Source organism: Equus asinus, chromosome X (assembly GCF_041296235.1).
Source record: "Equus asinus isolate D_3611 breed Donkey chromosome X, EquAss-T2T_v2, whole genome shotgun sequence".
NCBI classification, from domain to species: domain Eukaryota; kingdom Metazoa; phylum Chordata; class Mammalia; order Perissodactyla; family Equidae; genus Equus; species Equus asinus.
In genome coordinates this window covers 26,465,650-26,492,907 of record NC_091820.1, presented here as the reverse complement: position 1 = coordinate 26,492,907, position 27,258 = coordinate 26,465,650, and the positions used below count along the sequence as shown (strand labels likewise).

The following is a 27,258-nucleotide window of genomic DNA, read 5'->3' as shown; positions in this document are numbered from 1 at the left end:
GCCAAGAAGATGATGAACTGAAAAATGACAGGATTCAAGACTAATTGACATGAAAGTCTACATAGAAGTTTCAAGAATAAAATATGCATCAAAATTTATTTGTCATGTTGAAATACTTAGTTTCAAAAGAATATTGCCTAAACAGACTTTATCTAACTTTGTCATATTAATGTAGGCAATTACTATGCTTTGTTACAAAATATTATGAAGCTTATACACATAATTTGCTTAGTTGGATTGTGTTCTCTTCTAGAGATTTAGAAATACTTCACTTTTCTCTGGAGCTAAAATGTTAAATTAATGGCCTGGCAATTGGTACTAACAAAAAGAAAGGTGAACTTGTTTTCTGTCTTCAATTCTCTATTGAGATTTATGTCCCATAGGATATTATGTACCATATGTTCCTTAATTTCCATATGGGCCTTAAAGTTACTATTAAAATCCATGTAGTAGTTTATATATATGTATTTGTAGCATAAGATTTGGGCAGTCTGGCATCATATGTGTAAGTATTCATACTTTTATTGCGGTAATAATTATAAAGTATCAAGTTTTTGACCTGCAATCAGTGTTAGCAGATGCAAAAGTAATTTTTCTTTGGACCATATAGGGAGGTATGAGAGAGCCAGTGAGTTCCCATTAAATGTAGAATATATCAAGAAAAAAAACACATGATTGAGTCTAATCTGTCTTAAATAGTGGTTTTATATGTGAAATGTAATGCACAAACGCTTTAACGATAGTTGAGACAAATATTTTGCCTCTCCTAAACATCAGTGGGAAATAAATAATGCGTCTTACAAATGTGACATAGAATGCCAAAATAAGATTTATTGGACTTGGAAATTTTAATTAAAATCTAATTTTCAATAATCAACTTTATCAATACAAATAAATTGATCTTTTCCCTTTTGTAGTCTATTTCTAATCATGTTCTAATTTAACACCTTCTCTGACAAGAGAGCATGGTCTGTTAATTGGTACAGTTATTCTTCTTATATCATTATACTTTGTAGTAAAATTTCCTGCAAAAAATTATAACAAAAAGCATAGATGAACACTTAGGTAAAGGTCTATAGATAGTGCATAATTTGTAAAGTATTAAATATCTAATAATTTCAGCTAAAATCCTCAAGTAATAGTAACAGATTAATACCCAAGCTATGTAATACTATACCTACTTGTGTTATTTCACTGAAGTGTGTAAGAAATGAATCTAGTGACAGAATTTCTATATTAACAACGTTTTTGTTCACATTTGTAATTTGCTATCCCTGTAACAAGGTTAATTCTGTTGAAACTTTAATATATCCCTTTTGTAATCATTTAAAATGTTTCAAAGTAAATGTTAATTGAATTTGGTGAGCAGTGTCCTTTGCTAGAACTAACTGGGTCTTATCAGCATGACATTTAAAATGATTAAAGCTATTTGGATGTGATCCTTTAAAAAGGAAAATTATTCCTCTGATCAGTCAACAGATGCGAAAGTAATCATTCTTTGGACCGTGGACTTTGAGATATTTATAGGGGGCTGTGAGAGCTAGTGAGTTGCTCAAGTTCTCACGGTTACATAGCCTGGTTAGAAAACTAATCTATTGCTTTGTTCATTCCAACTTGCTGACTCTCAGCATACTTTATTACCTCTATTTATGTCATCAGATATTTATTTTTCATCTATTATGTGTTAATATAAACATGTCGAATTTCACTTAAAACAATGATTTCAGTATACTTCTTTGCATTAAAAACAAAAATAATTAAATAAAAAACAGAAATGAGAGAGAATGGAGGAAGGGAGGGAGAAAGGAAGAAAGAAAAAAGAAAAGAAAGAAAAAATGTAAAGTTGTCCAAAGTATTATATTTTTGCTTTTAATTCATCTGTCTCCCTCATATACTTTACAGTTAAATCCTTTCCTCTCATATTTCAGTTGCTACTACTAAACTCGTATAATCATGAGGTAGGGAAATATTCTAAGTTACACAACAAAAAATAAACAGTGGGCTGATTCTTGAACCACCAATATAACTTAACCAATCAATATATTTTGTATCCGATTCTGAAAAGTATACCATGAAATTAATCTCATCAGTTCAAAACCAATAGAGATGTACTGGATAATGTCCTTTAATTGGCCTCACAAATTTGGGAAGGTACCACATTTTCACATTTTCATCCTCAAAGCATGAAAGGTAAACCAATACCTTACCTAATATCAAAAGAATGGAACCAATGAAATGTCACTATTCTGAGTCAATTTGTTTTATTTTTTAAATATTATTTCTTATATATCTTGGCGTTTGCTGTTATGAATCTAAAGTAAGTGAATGAATAAATCTATAAACTACTTTATCTGATTACCTTTTTTCCTAGATAGATCTTTCAGTACACTTTTTTCTCTTTGTAAGTTTTCTTTCCTCTCTAGATCTTTTGATTTGAAATAATTCTTCATATCCTATCAGTAGTATGTCTTTTCTGTATTATAGGATGTTACTGGCCCTTGAAACTTTTTCATTTTTGTTTCCATGAGTTATTCTTTTCTAATTTTTTCTATACCAATATTGTAATGATAAATAAATTTTCAAGCTGCAGAGTGGAAAGAGGAGACTGATTAATTTGAAGCAATTTTAAACCATTTGGATATTTATTTTCAATTTAGATTTTAGTTTGATTTGAATGTAGCGGCCATTTAGCATGATTACTGCGATTACCTAGTCCGTGTAAACAAATGTTTACTTTGCTGTCTGTGTAAACACAGTCATTATTGTGTTAGTGTAACTATGCACGTTGAAAATAATATTTAACCAAAAACAACCTTACTTTTTAAAAATGATAAAGTGTATCTGAGTAATTTTGAATGCTTCCAATTTCCGATGGATCAATTTGTAATTGATTTTGCTTTTTTCAGTCTGTTATTGTTTGTTAACTTGTTATATAAGTCACCTTTAATGCTAAAACTTTAACAAAGCCTTAAATTTCATTAATCCTAAATCATACAACAAAGCACAATTAATAGCTGTTAAGCAATCTGAAACAACATTAAAAAAAATCACAGAAAACAAAGTGTTGTCTTTCTCAGTTTCTCTGTCTCTTCTTTCGTGTCCGTTTATCTATCTGTTTGATTATTAAACTTCCTTATGTTTTACTTTATTTGTATTTTGTATGACTACACGGTCATGCTAAAGCTCTTAAGATGAAAAGGTAAGTAAAAAGTTAAATTATGCAAAACCTATGCTTGGTTTATACTCTCAAACTTGTGTTTGATTACTTTCTATGTATTCTGAAACCTATCTTGTGTGCACTGTCTAACATTGTGTGATTTAATTGTTATTCTAGTTTTTCTGTGGTTATATATTTTCTTTAAAGTCAATAGAAGTAATTCATGCAATAATTAAGATGATTTATCCACCATTGCTTTCAATTTCTTTAAATAATTTACCATAATTCTGAATTGAAAAGGCAAGCATTATATACTTGATATGTTTTAAGCTTTGGTGATTCAAGAGCGAGCTATTAAATTATGAATGCTTGCTTATTATGCATTTCTTTTTTAGAGTTTCATAAGAATTCTAAATTATAAAGACAATGAAGACCAAGGAATGACATGTAAAACTTTAGTTGGTCAGAAAAGTGCCTTCCATATTAAAATTGTCGTGACCTAATGGTACACCAGTGAACTCTTAAGGAGGCAATTAAATTTTCACAACTCCTTGTGTCTGAACAAAGAGTATTAATGTATTAATCACATGGATGTTAAATGATTGGTCTGATCTTGCCAATAGCATAGCCAAAATAATTGGGTTGAGTAGTTATGGTTATTTTGTTTATACAATTGGTCACTGGCTAATTTGATTAATATATTGGATGTTCTAAAACTGGTAATTGATATAATAAGCACCTTTTCTGTAAAAAAAAAAAGGGAGTTATATTTGCTATGGAAAATACAGAGTGGTATAATATATATTTCCTCCTTTAAGGATTAGAAATCTACTGGTGAGACCAAGCATAAACCCTTGAATGTCAAATAACATTATATTCAAATATGTAACAGATACTGCAACACAACCTAGGATTACACATAAATGAGGAAGAGAGACTCCTGATATAACATGTCGAGCCCATTTCTATAAGTTTTCCTATCCTCAGAGGGCTTCCTGAAAACTCCTCTCAGTGCAAGTGATTGAGACAGACTATAAGAATTATCTAAATCCGCTAAAATTTACTAAATAAAAAGTCAGCATTTTGACTATTATTAGTAAGACATTACACATGTGACATTTTAAACTAATAATGAGCTATTGGTTTATTTCAGTGTCATAGTTATATCAACCTGTACTGTCCAATAAGTTAGCCACATACCATATATGACTATTGAGCATTTGAAATGTGGCTGCTACAAATTAAGATGTGCTGTAAGTGTAAAATACACATGTGTTCTAAAGTCTTGATATGGAAAAGTGAATGTCAAATACCTTATTAATGATTTTATATTGATTATGGTTTATATGATAGCATTTTGGACATACTGAGTAAATAAAATATAATTAATTCCCTCTGTTTCTTTTTACCTTTTAATATGGCAACTAGAACATTTAAAATTACATATATGACTTGCGTTTTATTTCTGTTTAGTTGCATTGCTATAGATAAAACTCTGAATTCAGAGGAGAGAATTTACTGTAAGTTGAGAAAATTTTAGGGACGTATTCATGTGAAAAATCTCTTATTTCTAACATATGCCCCAATGCATCATCATCCTGCCCCTGCTTGCATACTCAGCAATGAGAAATGTACTACTTTAAAATTAGTGCTTTTAAAAAGAAAAAAGCATTTACAATAGTAATCAGTTGTTCCTACATTAAACTAAAATTCGGGCTCCAAGTAATTTCTACCCATTGATTTTAGTTGTTCACTTTGCAACAACACAGATAATTCAAATCCCTGATCTGTATAGTGGCCTTGTAAACAAATGCAGAGTAGTCTTTGATCAGGAAATATGGACCCTACACATACTATTAATGAAATCTACGTTTGTATTATCTTGCTTGAATAACTAGTTATTCATTTTGTAATAGTGTTTCCTGAAATCTATTTTTAGCTTCTATTATTTCTGTTCCTGATGGTATCACATTATTACTAGCCTTTGGCCAACAATTAATATGCATCCACACGTGAAGTGCTGACCAGCCAGGTCTTTTCAATTTTATACAATAGAAATTGTGTTATTTAAAATTCCACATCATTCAAGAGCTCCTTGAAATATTTATCCTGCTACCCCATGATTAGTCATTCATTCACTTAGTTTTTCAGGAAATATTCATTACGAGTGCCTCCTATGCATCAGGAATGACTAAGTTGAACAAGACAGACAAATTCCTCATCTTTGTGGGGTATTCATAGAACTCATCCCTCTCACTGTGTTTTTTCCGTGCTTTTTGTGTCTCCAAATAATTCCTGATGAAAATACTGCACAGGGCAGAACAAGTGCAAAGCCCTTGCATCCTCTTGAGACCACGCTCTATGGTGATGCAGATTAATTAATCAACATGTTTTGTTGTTCAGAATGATGCAACTTTACCAAAGTGGGGTCTCAGTTCCTCATTGTTCACAATTAGAATTTCATGATTTTGTCAAATACTTTGGTAAAATAAAAATGCCATGTTGACAGCATTTATTTTACCCTTTTTAAACCATTTGTTTTCAAAAGAGGAAGATCCTGAACAGAGCCATGGATGGGTATGATTTTGAGTGGAAACAATAAGAACCAATATTTATTGAGCATTTATTATATGTCAGACAACATTCTAACATGTTTGATCCTCATAACAGCCCTATGAGGTAGATATTATTCCTATCTTCATGTTACAAAGAAAGAAATTGAGGCTTAAAGGGGACAAATAACTTGTTCAAGCTCCCTCAGCTAGTAAATGGGGGAGCCCAGATTCAGTCTAGGCGTTCTCATTCGGGAATTAGACTCTTCACCAGAAGATTAAAAGCATTCTGAAGGCCTTGAGGGAGGAATACCAGGAGTTCACCAATAGACCTGTAAGAAAGGTTGATATTGGGAGCACTTAAATTAGGCTAGAAAGGTCCTTAGGGCAAGATTAGGGGAAGCCTTGACTACCATGTTGGAGTTTGGACTTTATTCTACTTGTACTTCTTGAGTAGAGAAGTAGCACAATGAAAGCCATGTTTTTGGAACATACTGACCTGACCACAGTACACAGGATGGAATTAGGTGGGAAGGATGTTATTGCCTTAGCTCCTGTGTGAGGACTCGGAGAGATATCTCTGGGAATAAAAAGCAAGTAGATCATGGTGAATGAATTGACAATTATTTGATATTTATTAGACATGAGAGTGAAGTGCTTAAAAATAACATGACATACTTTAAGCCTGGGTGACTGAGAACAATGGTTTTCTATTAACATAACTAGGGAATCTGGTGTTGCAAGTAGTTTGGGAGAAAGACAATGAGCTCATTTCCATGTTGACCTTCAAGTGAGAAATGGACTGGCTATTGGAGAGTCTAGATTGGAATTCAAAAGGGAGGTCACAGCTAAAGATGAATATTTGAAAGAGATTATGAAAGTTATAGGTCAATTTTGGAAGATAATACAATTTATTAGGGAAAGAGTACTGAGAAAGAGATATGGAAGTCTAAGTTCTGAACCTCTGAAACTACTGTATCTGAGTATGTAGAGGAGGAATGAGCTACAGAGGGAGCAGATATAGGAGTAAAACAGATAAATCTGCCTGAAAATGGACCCATGTTATTTTGACATCCAAGTATGCAATAAAAGTTATTTTAAATATTGTTTATCATCGTATATTCACAAAATCGTGTAGAACAATGCAATTGCTCTTAATAAATTTTAGCAAATGTGAACAATAACAAGACCATTGAATTAATATTGTGTAGTTATGATTCTATAGGCTGTTAATCATTTTACTTTTACAATACTTTATGATTTTATAGCATAGATGTATGTTAATAATACAGAGATTGAAACATGTTAAGCATATTTACAATACGACCATTCTGTATTGATTCGAGAACCTATTATGATATTTTAAATTGCAAATGTTCATTAGGCCTTAAAAACTAGTACTGAAAATAAGTCACCTTAAAAAAGAGTCCATAAATCCTTTTCGGCATGTGTAAAAGTGCCTAGAACAAAAGTGTTTATTCATGTTGCATGTCAGAATTATGTCCTGGTGAATAGCGTTTGATCATTGGTGACCTAAATAAATCCTTTAGATAAATTTAGTAATCTAACTAAATGCCTTTAGATATGTGTTTTTTCCTTGAACACTTATTCTTATTGTCCTCTAGGAGATGTCATCTAATAAAGAAAGAGTAAGACTGGGAATGTGATGGGGAAAAGTAGATGGGGACCAATCTTGAGGAATGCAATCATCCTGGCATAAGACACTGGGGGTCATTCCTGAATTGGTTTTACAAATGGAAAATGTTTAGCTCTGTAAGAAAATAAGATTTCTATATGTCATCCATGAGTTTTCAAAAGCTACCAGGTATAAAATATTTTCTAGTGTCTTAAAGCAAAGAAATTGAATACAGAGTAAAGATAAATAGAATAAAAATTTATTTTGTTAACTGTTTGGACTTTAATAATTAAATCTTGCCTACTTTTTTGAATATACATTTGATTTTCAATGTATTTCCATTCATTACTCCTCTTCAAGTGGTTTCTTTAGAAAAACAAGGGATTTTTAAATGTTTTTGAGACTATGATCATGAATTTCAAAATCAAAAATTATGTTTGTAAGGTCGAGAAAATATATTCATATTTTTATGTGAAGTATTCTGGATTCATTCATTTGAATTTTTGTGCTACCGAAGAACGCATTCCTAAGGCAAGCTAATGGCATTGTTTGTCTTATGAGAACATGCTTGTCAATTTCTCTATGCTAAAAATGTTATTTGAAATGTCTGAGCAGATTGCCATGTGGTTTTTCTGAGGATAAGGAGACAATTCTGCATTTCCACCTAAGGTTGCTGTTATTTGATGAATGAGGCAATTTCTGATAAGACATATTTACCCAAATAGTATTTATATCAGAATATTTAAAATAAGATCAAATTCAACTTTAGAATATTAACAATTAGCCCAATCAAATATATGGAAATTGACTTTTGTTGAATAAACTGAATGATAAATCGCATTATCTTGCATGTGTGTTCGGCTCTGATGCTGTTAAATGTTTGTCTTTATTTGCATTCTCAGGTACTTTCCCAGTTGTATTTCAAAACTTGCATAAAATATAATATGGAAACAAAATGCATGTCATTATTTTAGCAACAGGAGGTTGAACAAATGTATTTTTTTGGTTTGTGTTTCTAATAAAAAGTAATTTTGATTTAAATTAGCACTATCTTTTTTTTTAGGCCTCCATTCCTTTGAAGGAATTGGAGCAGTTTAACTCAGATATACAAAAATTGCTTGAACCACTGGAGGCTGAAATTCAGCAGGGGGTGAATCTGAAAGAGGAAGACTTCAATAAAGATATGGTAAATTGGTTGTGATAAAAGTGTGAATGAACTAGGAGTGAAAATGAACAAATATTTGGAAAGAAATTAGATAACTCAAGTCTCCAACTAGTTTCTCGGAGCACACCTTGCACATTTCGTGATTCTAATGATTTATTACAAAGGCAAAGTACTCTTGTTCAACTTTTATTATGAATGCCAAATTACTCTGGTATGGTCATACAGGAGCACTTACATATTCTAATAAATAGCTCCACAATTTTGCCTTGACCTCTGCTACCTTCAAACTCAGAGGGAAAATGTAGCGGGGTAAAAGTGTTAAATCAGAAAATAAACTAGAAATGTAATAAGAAACTTAACTATCTTAGATGACTGATGTTTTATGTCAGTCATGGTTTTGGTACTATAACATTTATTTTGGATAAAAGGGAAATTACATACAATATAAACATTGTTTATTAAAGTTTACCACAAAGTAGTTTTGCCAAAAAGTTGAATACCTAGTACAGTATATATCTAAAATATGTATAAATTCATGCTGCTTATTTCATGGGAGTAAAGAAATATAACCAAGTGGGCTATTCCCAAACTCATAACATTCTCTTTCAACCCTGATTAATTTCAAAATGTCTTTTACCTTTCTCTCTGGCTTGAGTATTTCTGCATCACATCACTTTTCACTGACTTTCTTCTCCCTCCACCCTCCTTTTCACAATTTCCCTTCCCCTCTTCCACAGCCGTCACCTATATGGCGTTCTTAAACTTTACATGTATCATGCTAGAGATTTCTCAGACATGTATCAATGCTGGAGACTTCTCAGACAATGCTTGAAAATGACATCAAAAGGCAATATATAAATTTTAGATAATAGGCATGTGAAGCAATGGAGAACTATTTCCACCGGTCTTTGTTCCCACTGGTATCAATTCTGACTTCCTGGAGCTGCCTAAATCAGTTACTCCCCATGTGTGGGGTCTGGCGGCCTTGCCAACTCAGCTCATGGAAAGAAAGACAAGAAGAGGCTTTCCAAGATGCTGAGGTACAGCTACCTCTACTTCATGGCAAAAAAGAAACCAGAGGGTACCGAGGTGGAAAAAGAGTGCTGCCTACCTCTTGGGCTTATCACCAGCTCTGCCCTATAGCTCTCACCTGGTGTGGGGAAAGAAGCGAAGTGGGGTTTTGTTTGTTCATTTTTTTATCCTTAGCCCTAGGAAATGTTGCAGACTTTCTAAAGACATGTTAAAATAAGGCAGGTCTTTCACAGACTATAAACACATATGTCTGTTATATTACATCATTAGGCTAGTAACTGACAAATCTCAGATAAAAATCCCATTCCCTCTAAAAAAATGAATTCTTCCTCAGCTGTGTGTAGAAGTTTAAATATGCATTGTAGGATTTAAATATGTAACATCTAATACCGTGAATAATTATACACACATACACATACATGTGAATTTTTAAAAATTGTCTAGTATTTGTCATTAGCTCATCAGAGTACCTGGGGTACCATTGCAGGGGGAACCTCCTCGATAGAAAGTTTTCATATACTGAATTGAAATAAAGATAGGAAACTAGAGGTGAAAAGTCCCATGATGACATATGCTATTAGACCAGCACTTATTCAAATAATTTTACTTCAAAGTAAATAAAATAAAAATATTTTTCTTAGAGTCTAAAAAGTCAAAATGCATATTGAAATCTTTAAAGTCATTTTTCTAATTCATATTTTAATACTTATGGATTGTTTTTATTTTAAAATAAAACGCATATAGCGTACTTTTAGAAAATAATTATGTGCAATATTTGACAGCAATTTAACACATTATTTTTTACTAATGCCCTAATATTTGTCCTAACTTTGGGCATTGAGATATCAAGTATAAAGCAGAGATTATTAGATCGTAATTAGTGTACATTTAAAACAAAATATTTTCACTTAGTGAATATGTTACAGTTTTAAGATTTGTTGCCATCACACCCACATCCACATCCATATTCCTATATGGATTGGTTAGTATTATAAATGACAAGTTTAGTCTACTCCTCCAAACTTTTTTAATTTCTAGAAACATACTAAAAATCAAAACCAAAAGAATGCTTTCACAGCAATTCATGACTTGTCTGAAATGATGAAGTACCTTACTCCCCTATCTTCCTACATATGCCCCTAATCAAGCGTGTCCTTTTGAACTAGATGAGAGGAAACTGACTTCTTTTAAAAGCTAAAGTACAACATATAAAAGAAGAACTATGAGCACAGTATCTTATAATAGCATTCCCTAAAAGTTTTAAATTGGATTTTTGTGTGTGTTTAAATAACATGTTTTATTATCTCTGTTAACGATGTACAGCTTTTTAAAAACCAAAATGAAGACTGTACTTGTTGTTTTCAATCAGAGTGAAGACAATGAGGGTACTGTAAAAGAATTGTTGCAAAGAGGAGACAACTTACAACAAAGAATCACAGATGAGAGAAAGCGAGAGGAAATAAAGATAAAACAGCAGCTGTTACAGACAAAACATAATGCTCTCAAGGTATTAGAGCTAAAATTATAATATACCTTGCCTGTGCTTTTTTTTTCATATGTAGGGTAAAATATTTTGTGCATAAATAAAATCTGCTTAAGAATCTTATTCACCAGAAATACATTTTTCTGTTCAATGTGTGTGCTTTATTTAACATTTTTGAGTGGTGTCTTTGATTTTGAGGGATGCGTTGCTTAAAAATTATGTTTTCTTGCTAAGACAAATTTTTCTGAGTAGTGATTGAAAGATATAAAAATACATCATTCATAGTGTTTATACATTTAATTTTCTAAATAGTTTATTTTTACAAGTTATTTTTACATTTGTGTTGAAAATCCTGCGTAGCTGCCATAATAATCAATCTATATATTTTTTAGGCTTTCTGCTTCCTATAGTTAGATGAGGTGCAATTTTTTGGTAACCTAATAATTGTATAATAAGGCCTGAAATTCAACTTAATTTTTCCAAATAACTTCATTTTGCCTTCAAGAGAGTCACTCTTTGCAACTAACCAAGCATCTACAAGAGTCTAATTTCATTTAAATAGGAATCCTCAGAAGTAATCTTAATGTCCTTGAAGAACTGGTACCCTCCTGTTAACCAGCAATAGTGTATAGCTTCAAGTGCCTAGGTAACTCATCTAGATTTGTGTAGGAAGGGCAGAGTAGAGTATTGTGGGTTTTTTTAAAATAATATGTAGGAAGTTCTTGGGATGAGACTGGACATGTGAAGACTTTTGTGAAATAACCTTTCATATTTTTAATGTGCTTTGCAATATTCCTATTTGCATGCATGGCTGATTTCCTAATCCTGTTAATTGCCAAGCTTCTCATTGTAAATCACTCTTTGAGAGCTACCTAGCTGTGTAGGTGGCTCCACCTAGTAGGTGGATGGAGTCTGCTTTCTATATGCAAATAAGAGTATAAAATCTTTTCCCATATAGTTAGACAACCAAATAAACACTGCTGAGAATGTAATTACACAATACTGTGCCTGCAAGGAATCCACAAGGAAAGTCTAATTGGCCAGCAGGTGTTCTGAAGGTAACTGCTGATATATATATAGTAAATAGAAAAGGCCTCTTCCTCTGAGGGAGTGCAAGAGCAAGCCATAATGTGCTCCGAAAATCAGAAAGCTGTGTAATTCACACACTTCCAACTGTGACCAAGCTTTCAGAAGCATCTACACCGGTCATATGATGATATGTGTCCTACTGAACAGCAGTGTTTAATGGTTATCTGGCATACTTGTAAAGAAATCTGTAAAATGTCTCTAAATATCTTTATGCATTACACTTCACCTTCTGCTTAGGAAATAAAAGGAGTTTCAGATATTGTGACCACAAGGCCTTTCTCTTGGCAAAGATGTGAGTTGTGTCACGAATAAGGCATGGCTCAACTCTCGTTCACGTGGCTGTATCTTAGTACCTTTGAAAAAAGCAGCATTCCATCTGGCTCATCCCAGGCATTTATTACCTCCACAGGAGGTTTAGAAATTCAACTAAAAATGTAAACTGCACTAAATTTTACACCCCTAATTTTAAACAAAATGGAGAATGAAATCTAGTTCATTCTGGCAAGTATGTACTAAAAATGATTAATGAAAGTCTACTCTACTTGCCAAACTAATCTACACCATCAAATTCAGTAACAGTGTTAACCTGCCAAGAAGCTCCAATTCTAGTCCTTATGAAATGTTTCAAAGAAGGTCAAACTTTGCAATGCAATGAATATTCCAGCAGTTCTTTGATATTCATTATTTTCTGTTGCTCTAGTTAAATCCATACATGAAACCCTAATTGCTACTGCTCTGAAGAAATGAAAGCTATATTCTGAGCTCTTGTTGTCCCTTGTGTTATCATAAAATGGCATTTCAACAAATTCTATTGATCAGGGAAGACATGGGATGTGCTTGTAAGGAGCAAGATGATTAATTTTCCCCCTCTGTTGATTTATTAAACCAGTCACCCTTATTTATCTCATCAGCCTGATTGGAAACCATGCACTTTCCCTTTTCTTTTTAAAATAATCCATCATTTTGCACTTGGAACGTGATTTGATATAAAAGTTGGCCATGCAAGCCTTGAAAGAAAAAGCATTTTTACAACATTGAAATTATCATTTTCATTGTATACTCACAGATATACGATTTTCACACTTCTACATATATAGCTTGAAACAATTTATATGATAACTAAGATGACTTTATATTTCTAATCATAAAATATTAATGGAGATGAAACTTTTTTACAGGAATTTCTAAAACCATGAATGTGGTTTCTTGGCTATATAAACTTAAAAATTTTGTTGGTCAACCCAGGACTGAACACAAATTTTAGAATTTTTACCCTTTTTAAAAGTCAAATACAAACTTGTTAAGCTTGTGCAAGTATCTAGTTAACTCAATTGTGTTCATGTATTAAACTATTTCACATAGACCACATCATATTTTAGTTGATTCATTAAGATTTAATTAAGTATGACAGGATTTGTAAACAAGTTGGAACATGCCAAGAGGAAATACTTTAAGTGGGTTATTCAGGTTTCTTAGCTTCATGTACATGGGCCCTGCCACATAAATACATAATTTAATCATCTATTTGTATGTTTAACATTTATATGTGAATTTAACTGAAATTGTACAAGAAGATGAGGGACTCAAATTATTTTTAAATAACTACAGCCAGAAGTGTACTATACGTATGTATTGATATATTAATAATATCTGCACCATGAACAGGATTTGAGGTCTCAAAGAAGAAAAAAGGCTCTAGAAATTTCTCACCAGTGGTATCAGTACAAGAGGCAGGCTGATGATCTCCTGAAATGCTTGGATGACATTGAAAAAAAATTAGCCAGCCTCCCTGAACCCAGAGATGAAAGGAAAATAAAGGTAATGTTGTTTTAGAATGTCAATACTAGATTTTATTTCTACAGCTTAATTTCTTTAATTTAACCTGTGTGGATCATATTTGAAACGTTGATGTTGTTCCTCTATTAGTGTTCGCTCTGATTTGGTACGTTTCCTTGTATTGTGTTTTGTTTTGGTAAATGTATTAAGTGTTTTTCAATTGACATAATGTTGAATGAATAAAATGTTTTATTTTTCAACAATGTGAAATGAATTAAGAAATGTCATGTGTTTTTTGGTAAAATTGTAATTGACTTTGTGTATCTTTGTTCCAGATGAACAATTGACTTATCGGTATATGGACGACTTCTTTCTCATGTTAGCACATTCATTTCATCAGAGCATCTTCACACATCAATGTCAAATCTCTATAGATTTATTTGCATATTGTCTGAAGATGTTTTTTTGTGTTATTATTTTACACTTTTTATTTTGCTTCATTCTCTGTTGAGTTCCTCAAAACTTTAAAAAAGAAATAAATAATTTATTCACTTACCCCCTAAATTATATTCTATATCAATGGTCCCTAATAAATAATGGGTAATCACTCCAATTTGGGTCAACCTCCAAAACACCAGAGGAATTGAGAAGAAAGAAAAATGTTAGATCAATTTAAGTATTTTCTTAATTAGAATATCTAAAACTGAGCATTCAAAGGACAATGGGAATAATACTTGAATTCTTGGGTGAAAATGACAGTGATGGCATCCATATTTGTAAATTATGAAAAATGACAATAAAATGACAAGAGCCTATGAAATTTCTGAGAGAAGTATGTGCTGCTTGCAGGTTGGTTGATGTGGTTAGCTAACTGCCCTGGGCCCTGTATTGGTTTTGCTCAATAGGAAATTGATCGTGAATTGCAGAAGAAGAAAGAGGAGCTGAATGCAGTGCGTAGGCAAGCTGAGGGCTTGTCTGAGGATGGGGCCGCAATGGCAGTGGAGCCAACTCAGATCCAGCTCAGCAAGCGCTGGCGGGAAATTGAGAGCAAATTTGCTCAGTTTCGAAGACTCAACTTTGCACAAATTGTGAGTTGTTACTGGCAAACCCAAGTATGTGTTTGCAACTACTACTCTGATAACAGAGGCCTACTAACAACAACAACAAAAGATTGGGTGCAATTTCAAACTACTAATATGCATTCTAAAAGTGAATAGTCTCCCCTAACTTTGGGCTTCTGTAACACTAGTGGTTAATTTTTCAGATTGAAAACATAATAAAGTAATAGCTCATAGGAAACAACCCCTTTATCCAAAATGAAAAATACATCTTAATTTTTTTTGCCGCATCCTTTTTTCATAACATTGGCAATGTGAATTTGTCAATTTATCATACATTTACTTTATTTCAGTGTCAAATCCAAAAATATGTATTGCTTTCCTGAGACCATCCCATGCTAATTTTACTTTCTTAATGTGTACATGGTAAATAATAAATCTTTTGTGAAACATCTTCTTATATCAACTTGCATAAGGCCTTATCTCACTGACTTGAAGAATAATAGTGTACTCTAATACCTGGATTAGCTACTTAATGGGTTAAAAGTCTTATTAGAAGAAATGGCTTCCTAGTAAGATGGTTGATAATTGATAGCAGATTGAAAAATATCAAATATTGTGACTACTGAAATATTACAAGCCGAAAGGAAGAGGAACAATTGCTCTTCTTTCAAACAACTGAATGGAAATGTTGTGATTCTCTCTTTAAAAAGGCAATTCAGCTTGGTCTTCTTAGGTCTTTATTTGTAATAGGGTATAAACCATAGAGATTTTCTAACAAATACATTTTTTGTTCCTATTGTGTGGCATCTTAAAGTGAAGAGGAATCGTCACCACTCTGTAATTATGTAAAGATAGTGCTCCTCACAAAACCAGGGTGTCAAAGTCTGGAAAATAAGGCTTTATAATTATGTTAGGTTGAGTCATATCAAACCAACAGATATTCAACCGTTTTTGATCTATGTAAATGATAATTTCATTCATTTCAACCTATAGATGAGGCTTTTTGGGGAATTTCTTATGTGATATTGTGGATTCCATTTAGCATGGAGAATATTTTTAAATATGTCTTTGATAACATAACTTTATTTTATAAACATCTAATTTTGTTGGTGCTATTATTAACCAAGGGAAAATATACTGCATATTATTGTTACTTCTTCTTACTCGTTGGAAAAATCCGTGAATATACTGTTTTCTGTGAAATCTAATACCCTAAGATTTAGTAGCAGCTGGATATTCTGAGAAGTTGGAAGAAGTAACGTAAGATATATTGAAACTATATTACATTTGAAGTCCAGCTGATTGCACATTTCAGCCTATTATCTTTCATATTACACGTTATGAACATAATATGTCATAAATCACTCAAGCTTACACTAACAGAAAGGCTGCGTCTGTGAATGCAAAATGAAGTGAAAGACTAAGGCGATCATAAAGAAAATTCAAGTAAAATGTTTTTCCTTGATTTAATAGATCATTCAGGGAGAAGTCCTTTGCCTTGAGTTATCTGACTACTAACTAATTTATCCATTCCCATTTCCCCTATATCTTGACATCCCAGGATTAAAATTTTTTACAAGTTGGTCAAGATAAGTTATTAACACTTTGTGGTTAAGTAGACACAGGATCAAAAATCTCCGTAGACCACCCACTTAAAATGCCATATATCCTTACACATGATAGGCTCTCAACAAATATTTTGGAACATAATGATTATTGGTGAAATAAAGTAAGACTATGTGAACCAGTATAAAATTTCAAAAATGAATTATAGTAAAATACTAAGATATATTTTCCTCATAAACGATTTTTTCTTGATTTTACATCTGAAAGATCCAAAATTCAGAAGGTGCCCGAGGTGGAGATAATATTTTTGTTGACTCTAATTTTTCATGATGGTAGAAGCAATAACAATATGTATGAAGAATAATCAATTTAATATTAAAATTATATTTGGCTTTGGATTTTAATTAGACCTAAAAGATGATAGATAGATAGATCCAAGATGTATCTTTATATTCCGTCAATTACTAATATGTATTGAAAAACTGATATCACATGTGCACTGGTTAGAGTCATCTTTCCCAATTATTCTACAATGAGGCAGTTTGAGATAGCCATAAGCTAAAAGCTTAACCAAAAGTTATGTTTGGAATAATCCTACGATGGTCCTGATGCAGCCCTGGTAGTCATAGCTTCAAACTTCCTTGCCTCCCCCTATATTCTCTTTCTCTATTTTTCCCATCTTTCTTTCTCTCAAATTTCCCTTTCTCTTCTCTGTGGATATAAACTCTAGACTTCATTTGGACTTTCAGTTAGTCTTTCACATCTTAGCACTAGCAATTCAAGATTGTAAGCAGAACTATACAGATCTTAACATTTGAAAGCTGAGTTTAAAATGAGAAATTAATTTTCCTTATTTCAGACATAAAGATTTACAAATAGACTAAGCTGTGTAAAGTTAGTGCACTTTGGGGACTATGTCCATGTCAGAGCTATATAAGGCAATAGTAAAGCTCAGAAAAGGCCTGGAACTTTGTCTGAGGGAGCCATGAGGCAGCCTTGGGCCAGACAAGAGTGCACATCAAAGCAGAGTAGAGAGTATCTGCAAATGATGGTTCTCAGGACAAACCTGGAGACTATAAAGGAGGAAAAATGGACTGGGAGAAAGCAGGTAAAGTTTTCTCCAGGTATTAAGCATGGTGAAGCCCCTGCCCTCGTTAGGAATACAAAACATTTCTAATATAGTTCCTGTTGGCTTAGAGACCTGGCTGCTCAGTGAAGACCAAGCAATGACTACAAACTGACCATAAGGACTTTTTCTGCAGGATGTTTTATGACAACAGTGTGGTCTAGTAAAAAGGCCACTCCCTGGGATGAGCAGCCCTGAATATGAATCTCAGTGACTTTTTCTGCTATCTGTATGCTCATGGGTAATTTCTCTCAGCCTGATTTTCCTTATCTGTACAATGAGAATAAGGGCATTTGTGATAACGAAATGTGGTAGTATTTGTAAAACACTGGCTGCATTATAGGGGCTCAACGAATCAATTTTTTTCTTCCTCTTTCTGTATATAAGTTAACACTGGTAAAGAGACATATTATTTTTAAAAAATTATAATATCTTTATAAGTCATTAAGAGAATTAGGCTCAGTATGTACCATGGGTTTAAAATGTTATTATGAACAGATTGATATATTTTGTTCAATATAAATTGCAAATTAGATTCCGTAATCCTTGGACAGGTAGTTTTCTCTGAAGTTACAAAATGTTTGCAGGAAATTTCATACAAGGCTGGTGATTCTACCAATAAAGACATAATTCCTCATAAACTTATCAATAGAGTTCTGTCTAAATTCTTATCTTCTACAGGAAGGTAAAGAGATAAGAAGAAAATAAAGTCTTTGAAAATTTCTTAATAGAAAATTATGCATAATTTTTATTAAGCTTAATTGTAGCATTTGACAGTTAACCTCAGAGAGCTCAAGAAAACGCAGCCACAAAATTGCACAATGATGCTACCAGCACAACCCAGGGCTCATGTGGAACTCCTGAGCAAAATAAGCTCACAAACTAAAGTTACAATGGATATGAAAAGCATTCCTTTCATGAGCAATGTTAGCAGATGCCAAAAAAGAAAAGATGAATGTACACCTGAGGAAATTAAAGATGAGAGGACAATCAGAAAAGGACATTAAAATGCGGTTTTTGATGTTGAGAAAGGTTTTTTTAAAGGATGGAATGGAATTCTTATGATAAAAACAGACCATTTTGAATAGTAGACAGGAAGATTTGAAAACATAAGTCTAGAAATTAAAGTTATTAAAATAACTCAAACAACTTTTTAAATGGTGTATTCATTATAGAAGAAGAAAGAATATATTAATTGAAAGATTCTGGGGAAAATTTTCTTTGCTGAAAATACTGGAAGGTGTAAAGAATAGAATAAAAATCTCAAACATATGCCTAAAAAGAGTTCCAGATTGAGAGTGGAGAGCCTGAAGAAGAGACAATATTTTATATAAATGACTAACATTTAACAAAATTGAATAAATCTCAATTTACATGAGTTCCCAAATTGAATAAAGCTCAACCAGTCTAGAATAAATAAAAACAAGTTCACATCTAGTCACATCTGAGTGAATCTCAGCGCATCAATGATCAGGAAGGTATTATAAAAGCTGCTCATGACTAAAGACAGAATACCTACAAGATGGCAAAATTGACAGCAGGCTTTTCATCAATAATAGATGTTAGAAGACAATGGAATAATATCTTCAGTGTCCTAGACAAATTTTTGGATGTCCCAAAAACTGTGATTCAAGAATGAAGACAAAATATTTTCAGACATACAAGTATTTTCAGATAAATAAAAACCAAGAGAATCTATTATCCATAGATTGTTGCTGAAAGAATTACTAAACAATATATTAGTGTAAAAATGAAAATGAAGCCAGAAAGGAGGAGTGAGCTATATAAAGCTATATAAAAATCTTTTCTATATATAAAGAAGGAAAAAATTTTAAAAATCTTGTAGTTAGCTACTAGAATTGTGGCAAGTGCTGCAAAGGAAAACATAGAGTGCTGTGAAAATGTAGAAGTGATTTTACTCCATGTAAAGGAGAACACAATAAATAAAAGGCTTGTTCTAGATGGTAGCAACACATATAAGGTTTGTGCCTAATGTACTAAATGTAAATTATTGCCAATTATTATGTTTCTAGGAAGCAAAAAACGTAGGAAACCTTTGGAATAGGCATACATACATGACCTGTCCTAGTAAGGGGAGCAAAAAAATACAAACATCAAAAATGCCCCTTTTCAAAATACAACAACTCCACTAGCCCTGGATATCCTATGGCTTCAAATACCAAGTAAATAATGCTGATACTCAACATTTTATACCAAATGACTTCTGATTCTACTTCTTATTTTAGATGCCTAATAGGTTTCTCAAAAGTAACATAGCCAAGTGAAGAATAATTGATTTCCCCTCCTACATGAATTGGCTCCCACCAAGCTCTCTGGGTGTTAGTAAATTGCCCTTTCACTTAGGTCAAAAGCCTAGGCATCATCCATGGTTCCTCTTTACTCTTATCTGTGTAACTCATTTCAAATCCTATTAACTCTATCTGCAAGATACGTCTTTAATTGGACCACTCCTCAGTATCTGCATTGTGGAAACCCTAGTCTACAGATGGTCATCTCTTATCTAGGTGACTTCAAAAGCCTCTAATCCTTGCTTTCAATCTTTCCTTGCCTACACTATATTTTTCTGGTGAAGCCAGAGAGCTCCTAAAGTGTAAGTGAGATTTTGTCAAGCCCCTGCTGCTCATTACACTTTCAACAAAATCTTATGAGCTTCTACATGGTTTGGTCCCTGCCTATCACTCCTATTACTCCAACTTTAAATCCCTTTTTTCCATTCTTCTTTCAGACAGGCATAAAAGTTCCTCCTCTAGGAACCAGCCCAGTGGCATAGTGGTTAAGTTTGTGCACTGCGCTTCAGCTGCCTGGGTTCACAGTTCAGATCCTGGGTGTGGACTTACACTGCTCATCAAGCCACGCTGTGGCAGCGTCCCATATACAAAATAGAGGAAGATTGGCACAGATGTTAGCTCTGGGACAATCTACCTCAAGCAACAAGAGGAAAATTGGCAGTGGATGTTAGCTCAGCGCCAATCTTCCTCAGCAAAAAAAAGTTTCTCCTCTCTATTTAAACACACCAACATCACTTCTACCTCAGGACATTTGTGTATATTATTTCTTCATGGAATATTTTTTACTGACTGTTACATGGGTCCTATAACTTACTTAGCCATCCTTCCATTTAGGAACAATGAACATTTAGTAGAACTTTGATGTATAACCTGGACAGGTAATACTTCATAGGTACTTTTTTATATTTTAAAAATATTTTTATGATCGGTATGATTATACATGCCAATTGGGAGTTTAAGATGACTATTCAGAACAGCAGATTTTATTACAGTTACTTCTGGACGTGTGTATACTGAGAAAAGACAATTTCTGAAAGTTTAACACTGAGGAGGTAGAGGGCAAATATGAGGATGATTACAATAATGTATTGCAAAGAGTAGCTTTTACTACATCAGAGTAAATTGTAATAAGATTTTTTAACAATATTAAAAGTACATGTTTCCAAAATATACACGTTTATAGAAAATTTGATAGAAAATTAATTTTGTTAGTAGATTCACTTTATATGTCACAAGAAATTGTCTTATATAAATTAGTCTTTAAGTGAATAGTTTTGTAAGATGAAAATACATTTATAGTGTGAATATTCCTCAAACTAACTTTTTAAAATTACTTGAATTTGAATAGACTTTTACATCTACAAAGAGCTCTTACATGTATCTAGTTTGATCTCACTAATAACCCTCTCAAGTATTATTTTCACTGTCATTATACAGTAGGGAAAATTAATTTAAATGAAATTAATGAGACTTGTCCAAGGACATGTATAAGAAATGGAAGACACCAAGCTTGAACTCAGTGCTACCCCAAATACTGTGGAAGTTAATAAAAAAAAAAAAGAAAAAATATCTAGTCTCCAAATAAGTTTGAGACACTGGATTAAGCAGAGTTTTCTTACTCTAGAACTTCGTGGGGCTTTTGATATGAAAATGTGATTCTGAATTTTTATGAGGGAAATAGATTCTGTAGACTTTCACATCTGGATAGCTGCAGTACAAAGGGGGAAATTTCATTTCAGTTTTGTGATAGGATTCCTGTCTGAGTGGTTGTGAAGAACTAGTGTTCTTCTGAGAAAAAATTGGGAAAAACATCACTGTAGCAGTAGGCTTTTGTTATTTTGGATTTTCTTAAAATGAAACAGAGATGTACAGGAAAAGTAATAACAGAGCTGACTGTTATTACCTTATGTAAAATAACATCTGAACTTAGATTTGATACTCTTACTCATTTTTTTTGTATATTTTCTCCTATCACATAATGATAACCAAGTAATTTTGAGATTAAAATAAGGGGAAACATATTCTTTGCATAATTACCATGTAGAATTTTTTCCTTTGCCTTGAAATAACAACAAAGATTGTCAGCTGCCAATGCAAGATCCTTGGAGAATTTGGGAACATAAATAATTTTCTTATTTAGAGACAGAATGTTCTTTAGTAAACAGAGTTCTGAATATAAAACACTAATAATGGTTGCTAAGGGAAATGAACCAGGAGGTAGCTGCTTATAGAATTTTTGTCCTCTCAGCTTCAGTTTTGTAATTAACATATCACAGGAGTTAAGAAAGGAATCAGATAAGTCAAGATTCTATGTTTTTTTAGATTATTGTGATCATAATAGTTATTGCCATTTCTGTAGTAATTTTTTTCTAGTCTCTAGTTATGTAATAAAATCAGTTTAACGGTCGTTTAGTAAATTATGTCGAACTGGAATCAACTTCCAGGAAGATGACAGACTTAATGATGACCTCACCCTTCATTTCAAATGTATGGAAATTCTGAATAAAATATAATTTTTACAAAGTTTTAAACACAGAGCTGAATTTAAACTATGGGGTGGAACCTTCCTTCCCACTAGTTATCATATATAAGCATGTCATCTCATGTGATACTGAACCTGAATTGAGGACCTAATTGTTAGGAGAAAGTTGTAAAGACCTTTTTGTAGAAAATATGTGGCCTTAGACAACGTCTGGTATAGGGATATAAATGAAAACCCTGTCTAAACATAGAAACTTTAAGATTTTCCCTCTGCATATAGAGGGGAAATAGATAAATCCTACCCAGAAGCTCAATTCATCTGCCAAGGATTCCGGCTGGAGAAAAAAAAAATGTGTGAAAATTAAAACTGAGTGTGGGGAATCTGAATTTATATACTAACTACAAGCCTCCGGACTGCTGAACTGAGAAATTAACATAAAATCAGTCCCAGATTTGTGAAATCCATGGAGTCTTCTCACAGAGTCATACAGTAAATCCCTTTCTTGGGAGAGTCTCACAGACACACAAACACTGAAGATTGACTCACAACAAAATATTACAATCCACATGAAGAAATAATATATTATGACCTGGAGTCATCTAATTTTAACAATCAAGAGAATTAGTGCTTCATGACCTTAAAATAATAGAAAACTATTTTGTACTCTAAAGTAAATTATTTGAAAATAATAATAGAGGTAAAGGAATAAAATAAACGTTAATTTATAAAAACATCATGGAAAAATACATAGGTATTTATGATGATAACATATCAGATAAAACTTCTAGAAGCCAAAAGCTAGTCATTGAAATAAAAAACTAAATATATGTGTTAAACACTTAATTAAACCAGTATGAAGAGAAAATTAGAAAGCCATAATGGTAAAATTATCAGAATACACCACATAAAGATAAAAAAAATATGGAGAATATGAAAGACAGACTGAGAGAAAAGAATAAGGAGCTTCATGTCTAATATATAATTATAAAAGGAGAGGACAGAATACATGAGAGGCAATGATTAAGGGATAATAGCTAAACATTTCCTGTAACTTAAGGAGGATATGAGTCCACAAATTGAATAAATAGATCAATATCCCAACCAAGATGAATTAAAGTAAATCTATCAAAGCAGAATATATAAATACCTTATAAAAGAGGACACATACATATGTCAACAGGTGTGGCTTCTTTAATTGACAGTTCTGATACTAAATGAATCAATAAAAATCTCCAAATTTCTATTGTATTACCATTGTAAAATCAAGACTAGGCCATTATTTATAAAGTGGAGTCCACTCATGTTAGAAAAACTGATATGATGTAATAACTTTTATACTTGGAGTAAGAAAGCCTAGAATTATGTCCTGTATCTCTCATTACGAATTAAGAGAGAGAATGAATCACCAAAAATGTTGAAGTTCCAAATTATTTTTATTATAGTCACTGGTTTGAAGGACAATTTGCACAGGTGTTGATGTCCAGAGTTCACACTGCTAGGTGTCCTGACAAACAAAAATGAAAAAATTTAAGTTCTGAATTGTTAGCATCCCATGTACCTAACAGAAGCAAATACACATACATTCTAGTTTCACACTCCTTAAGTCTAGATTCTAAGTAATTCCCACAAATAAAATTCTAAAAACATGAATTTACAATTAAAATGGTAATTCACATGTGGAAACAAGTAGCAGAATCCTACTCCCAAAGACAGAAGATAATGAATTCATCAGATATAGGATATAAAATAAGTATGTTTAATATTTTTGAAGTAGTAAAAGTTTGGATTGAAAGTATGAATAAGGGACAAGAGGCAGTAACAAAATCATGATCATAAAGTTTTGAAAAGAATCAATAGTACTTCTAGAAATTGAAAAATGTAATAACTGAAATTAATAACTCAGCAGACAAGCTAAGCATCAGATTAGATATAACAGAAGAAAGAATTAGAAAATTGGAAGATAGACAAAATAAATTACCTAATATTCATACAGAGAGACCAAAATACAGAAAATATGAAAGAAAGGCTAAAAAAGGGAATGAGAAGTTCAAATAGATAAGTAAAAAATGGAAAGAATGGATAAAAGGCAATATTTGAAATGATAATTGCTTAGAATTTTGAAAATTAATGAAAGTCCCAATACTCAGTTTGGAAATCGAGCAAATCTCAAGCAGGAAAACTAAAAAAGAAATACACCCATATACCATCCTATTGAAACTGATAAATTCAAAAAACAGAGAATTTTAAATGCAGCCGAAGAGACAAATTACCTAGGAAGTAATCACATGTAAAATAGCTGATTTAATAGCAATGATAAAAGCCAGAAGGTAGTAGAATAATGTCTTCAAAAATTATGAAAGAAAAACTACCTGTGAACCTAGAAATGTATACTCATAGAAACTCTTTCTTTCAAGAATGACATAGAAATAAAGATTTTTCTGGACAAACAAAAGCTGAGAGTTTACTCGTAGGAGATTCTCACTGAAGAGTCCTCAGAGTTGTTTTTTTTTTTAATTAGCCACTGTTAGTGTTTATTCAGTTTGCAATACATGCATCTATATGTTGATGTTAAAATAATTTTAGATCCTGAATTTTCACTAAGCATCGTATCGTATGTCTTTGCCTATGTTAGTAAGAAGAAGTTTTGTAAACATTTGTGAAGCCTCCATGATATTCCATGGCATGTATGCATCTCAAGTTTGGCTTATAAGCAGAAGGAGAATGACCCCAGATGGAAGACTTAAGATGCAAGGAAGAATGATGAGCAAATAAAATGCTAAACAAATTGAAGAGCCTACAGAAATATTACTGTATATAAAATTGTCTCATTCGTGTATTAAAAAACAGAGTAGAACTAAAATATTGGATATCGATGACTTTAAAGTAGAAGGGAGGATTGATTGGAGTTCCTCACCTGGTTCACCATCTACTGTTCTGGATGTTCCTTCTCAGCCTCCATTGGTGGCACCTCCTTGTCTCCTCTAATGTTGAAATGCCTTAGTGCTCAGTCCTTGGACATTTTCCATGTTCTATCTATACTCCAAGACTTGCTGTTTTCATCCAGTCTCATGACTTTAATACCAGCTACAAGCTCGTGACCACTGCATTTTTATAACCAGACCACTCTTCTCTCCTGATCCACAGTGGCAACACTGCCCTTTCAAAGTTTTAGGTAAAAATCTACCCTTTGCTTTCCTTTACCTGTTCTCAACGCAGTAAACAGAGACGTCGTTTGAAAATACAAACCAGAGGTGTCTTTATCTGATCAAAATGCTCTGATAGATTCACATCTAATTTAAATTGAAATCCAGAATCCTTACATGGATTTCAAGGAATATATGACAAGGACCCTTATTAGCTCTCTGGCCTTATCTCTTAATACTTTACCTCTTGTTCACTCTGCTCCATCTACATTGACCTCTTCACTGTTCCTTGCACATGTCTGGCATGCCCTCTTTACTTATGTGTTCCCTATGCCTAAAACACTCTTTTCCCAGATATTTACATGGCTGCCTCCATCTGTGCCTTCAAGTTTTTACTTGAAAGTGTTCTCAGTGAGACACACACACACACACACTCGCACTTCATTGACCTCTTCCCCATTTTTTCACCATAAAATGCACTACCAGGAAAGTTATAAGTATTGCCACTCTTTATCTTATTGATTATCTATCTCCCTACCCAGAATGAAAGCTCCAAAAATTCAGGAAGTTTTATCTTTTTTTCACTGCTATGTCCTCAGAACCAAAAACAGTGACTAGCACATAGTAGGTACACAATATATATTTGTTGAATGAATGAATTAACTAATCAATGATGAATAAAATCATTTTAAGGTCCTCTTAATGCTTAGAAGGAGAGCATGCAAAATTCATTGTGGGTGTGAATAATTTTAGAGTAACCATCAACACTAAAAATAGAGTGCATAGTTTTTGAAGTAGAGAAAAGATGTATAAAATATTGCAATAAAATGAATAATCCAAACAAGAAACTGAGGCTTAGGAACATTAATTGAAATGGCCAAGGATAGTAAACAAGTACATTAACACAGGACTGTGGGTTTTCTGACTGTCTCCAGTCCAAAGTCATTACTGTGTAAAAAAAATAAGATAATTGCAATTTGATATTCTTGTTAAACAAATTCACTATTTTATAAATAAGAGTTAGATAACATGTTGCCTCAGAAATATTACCTCAAATGACTGGCTCTAAATAGCACAATAAATTAAAAATATTAAATAAATGTATTAAATTAGATTCACTGCTTATATATTAACATGCACAGTTATTGTACAATTATGGCTATTTTAGGTACATAATATTGTATATTCATCTTTTAAGTTAAAGTTATAGTGATGGACTACTGGCACAATTCAATGTGATTTCAAATATATAAATAAACATAAAAAATAATTTAACTCAAGCTAGCCCTGATGGCCTAGTGGTTAAAGTTCAGCGCTCATGGCTTCAGCGGCCCAGGTTCGCTTTCTGGTCGCAGAACCACACCATGTGCCTGTCAGTTGCCATGCTGTGATGGCAGCCCACATAGAAGAATTAGAACAACTTACAACTAGAATATACAACCATGTACTGGGGCTTTGGAGAGGGAAAAAAAAAAAGAGGAAGATTGGCAACAGATGTTACCTCAGGGCCAATCTTTTCCTGCAAGGATAATAATAATTTAACTCTCTTATAGTAATATACTGTATCAAATTTAACTATCAAGTGGGAATTTAGTGCATTCTTCAGGAGATATTATTGATGGAAAATATAGCACTAATGATATATTTTTCCAAAATATTAGAAATAAACACAAAATTGATG

At 32.6% G+C, this 27,258-nt stretch overlaps 1 protein-coding gene across 12 annotated transcripts in view; it reads left to right on the top strand.

Moving 5' to 3' along the window:
• DMD (dystrophin) overlaps positions 1-27,258 on the top strand; it is a 2,265,680-nt gene that overhangs the window by 1,115,882 nt on the left and 1,122,540 nt on the right. For 11 of the 12 annotated variants that reach the window (XM_070503123.1, XM_070503121.1, XM_070503124.1 and 8 more), the window contains 4 exons: positions 8,409-8,531; positions 10,912-11,049; positions 13,780-13,932; positions 14,796-14,978. In XM_070503123.1, coding sequence (XP_070359224.1) covers positions 8,409-8,531; positions 10,912-11,049; positions 13,780-13,932; positions 14,796-14,978 — 597 coding nt within the window. The remainder of the gene's footprint in view (positions 1-8,408; positions 8,532-10,911; positions 11,050-13,779; positions 13,933-14,795; positions 14,979-27,258) is intronic. The other variant, XM_070503127.1, reaches the window with a different exon arrangement.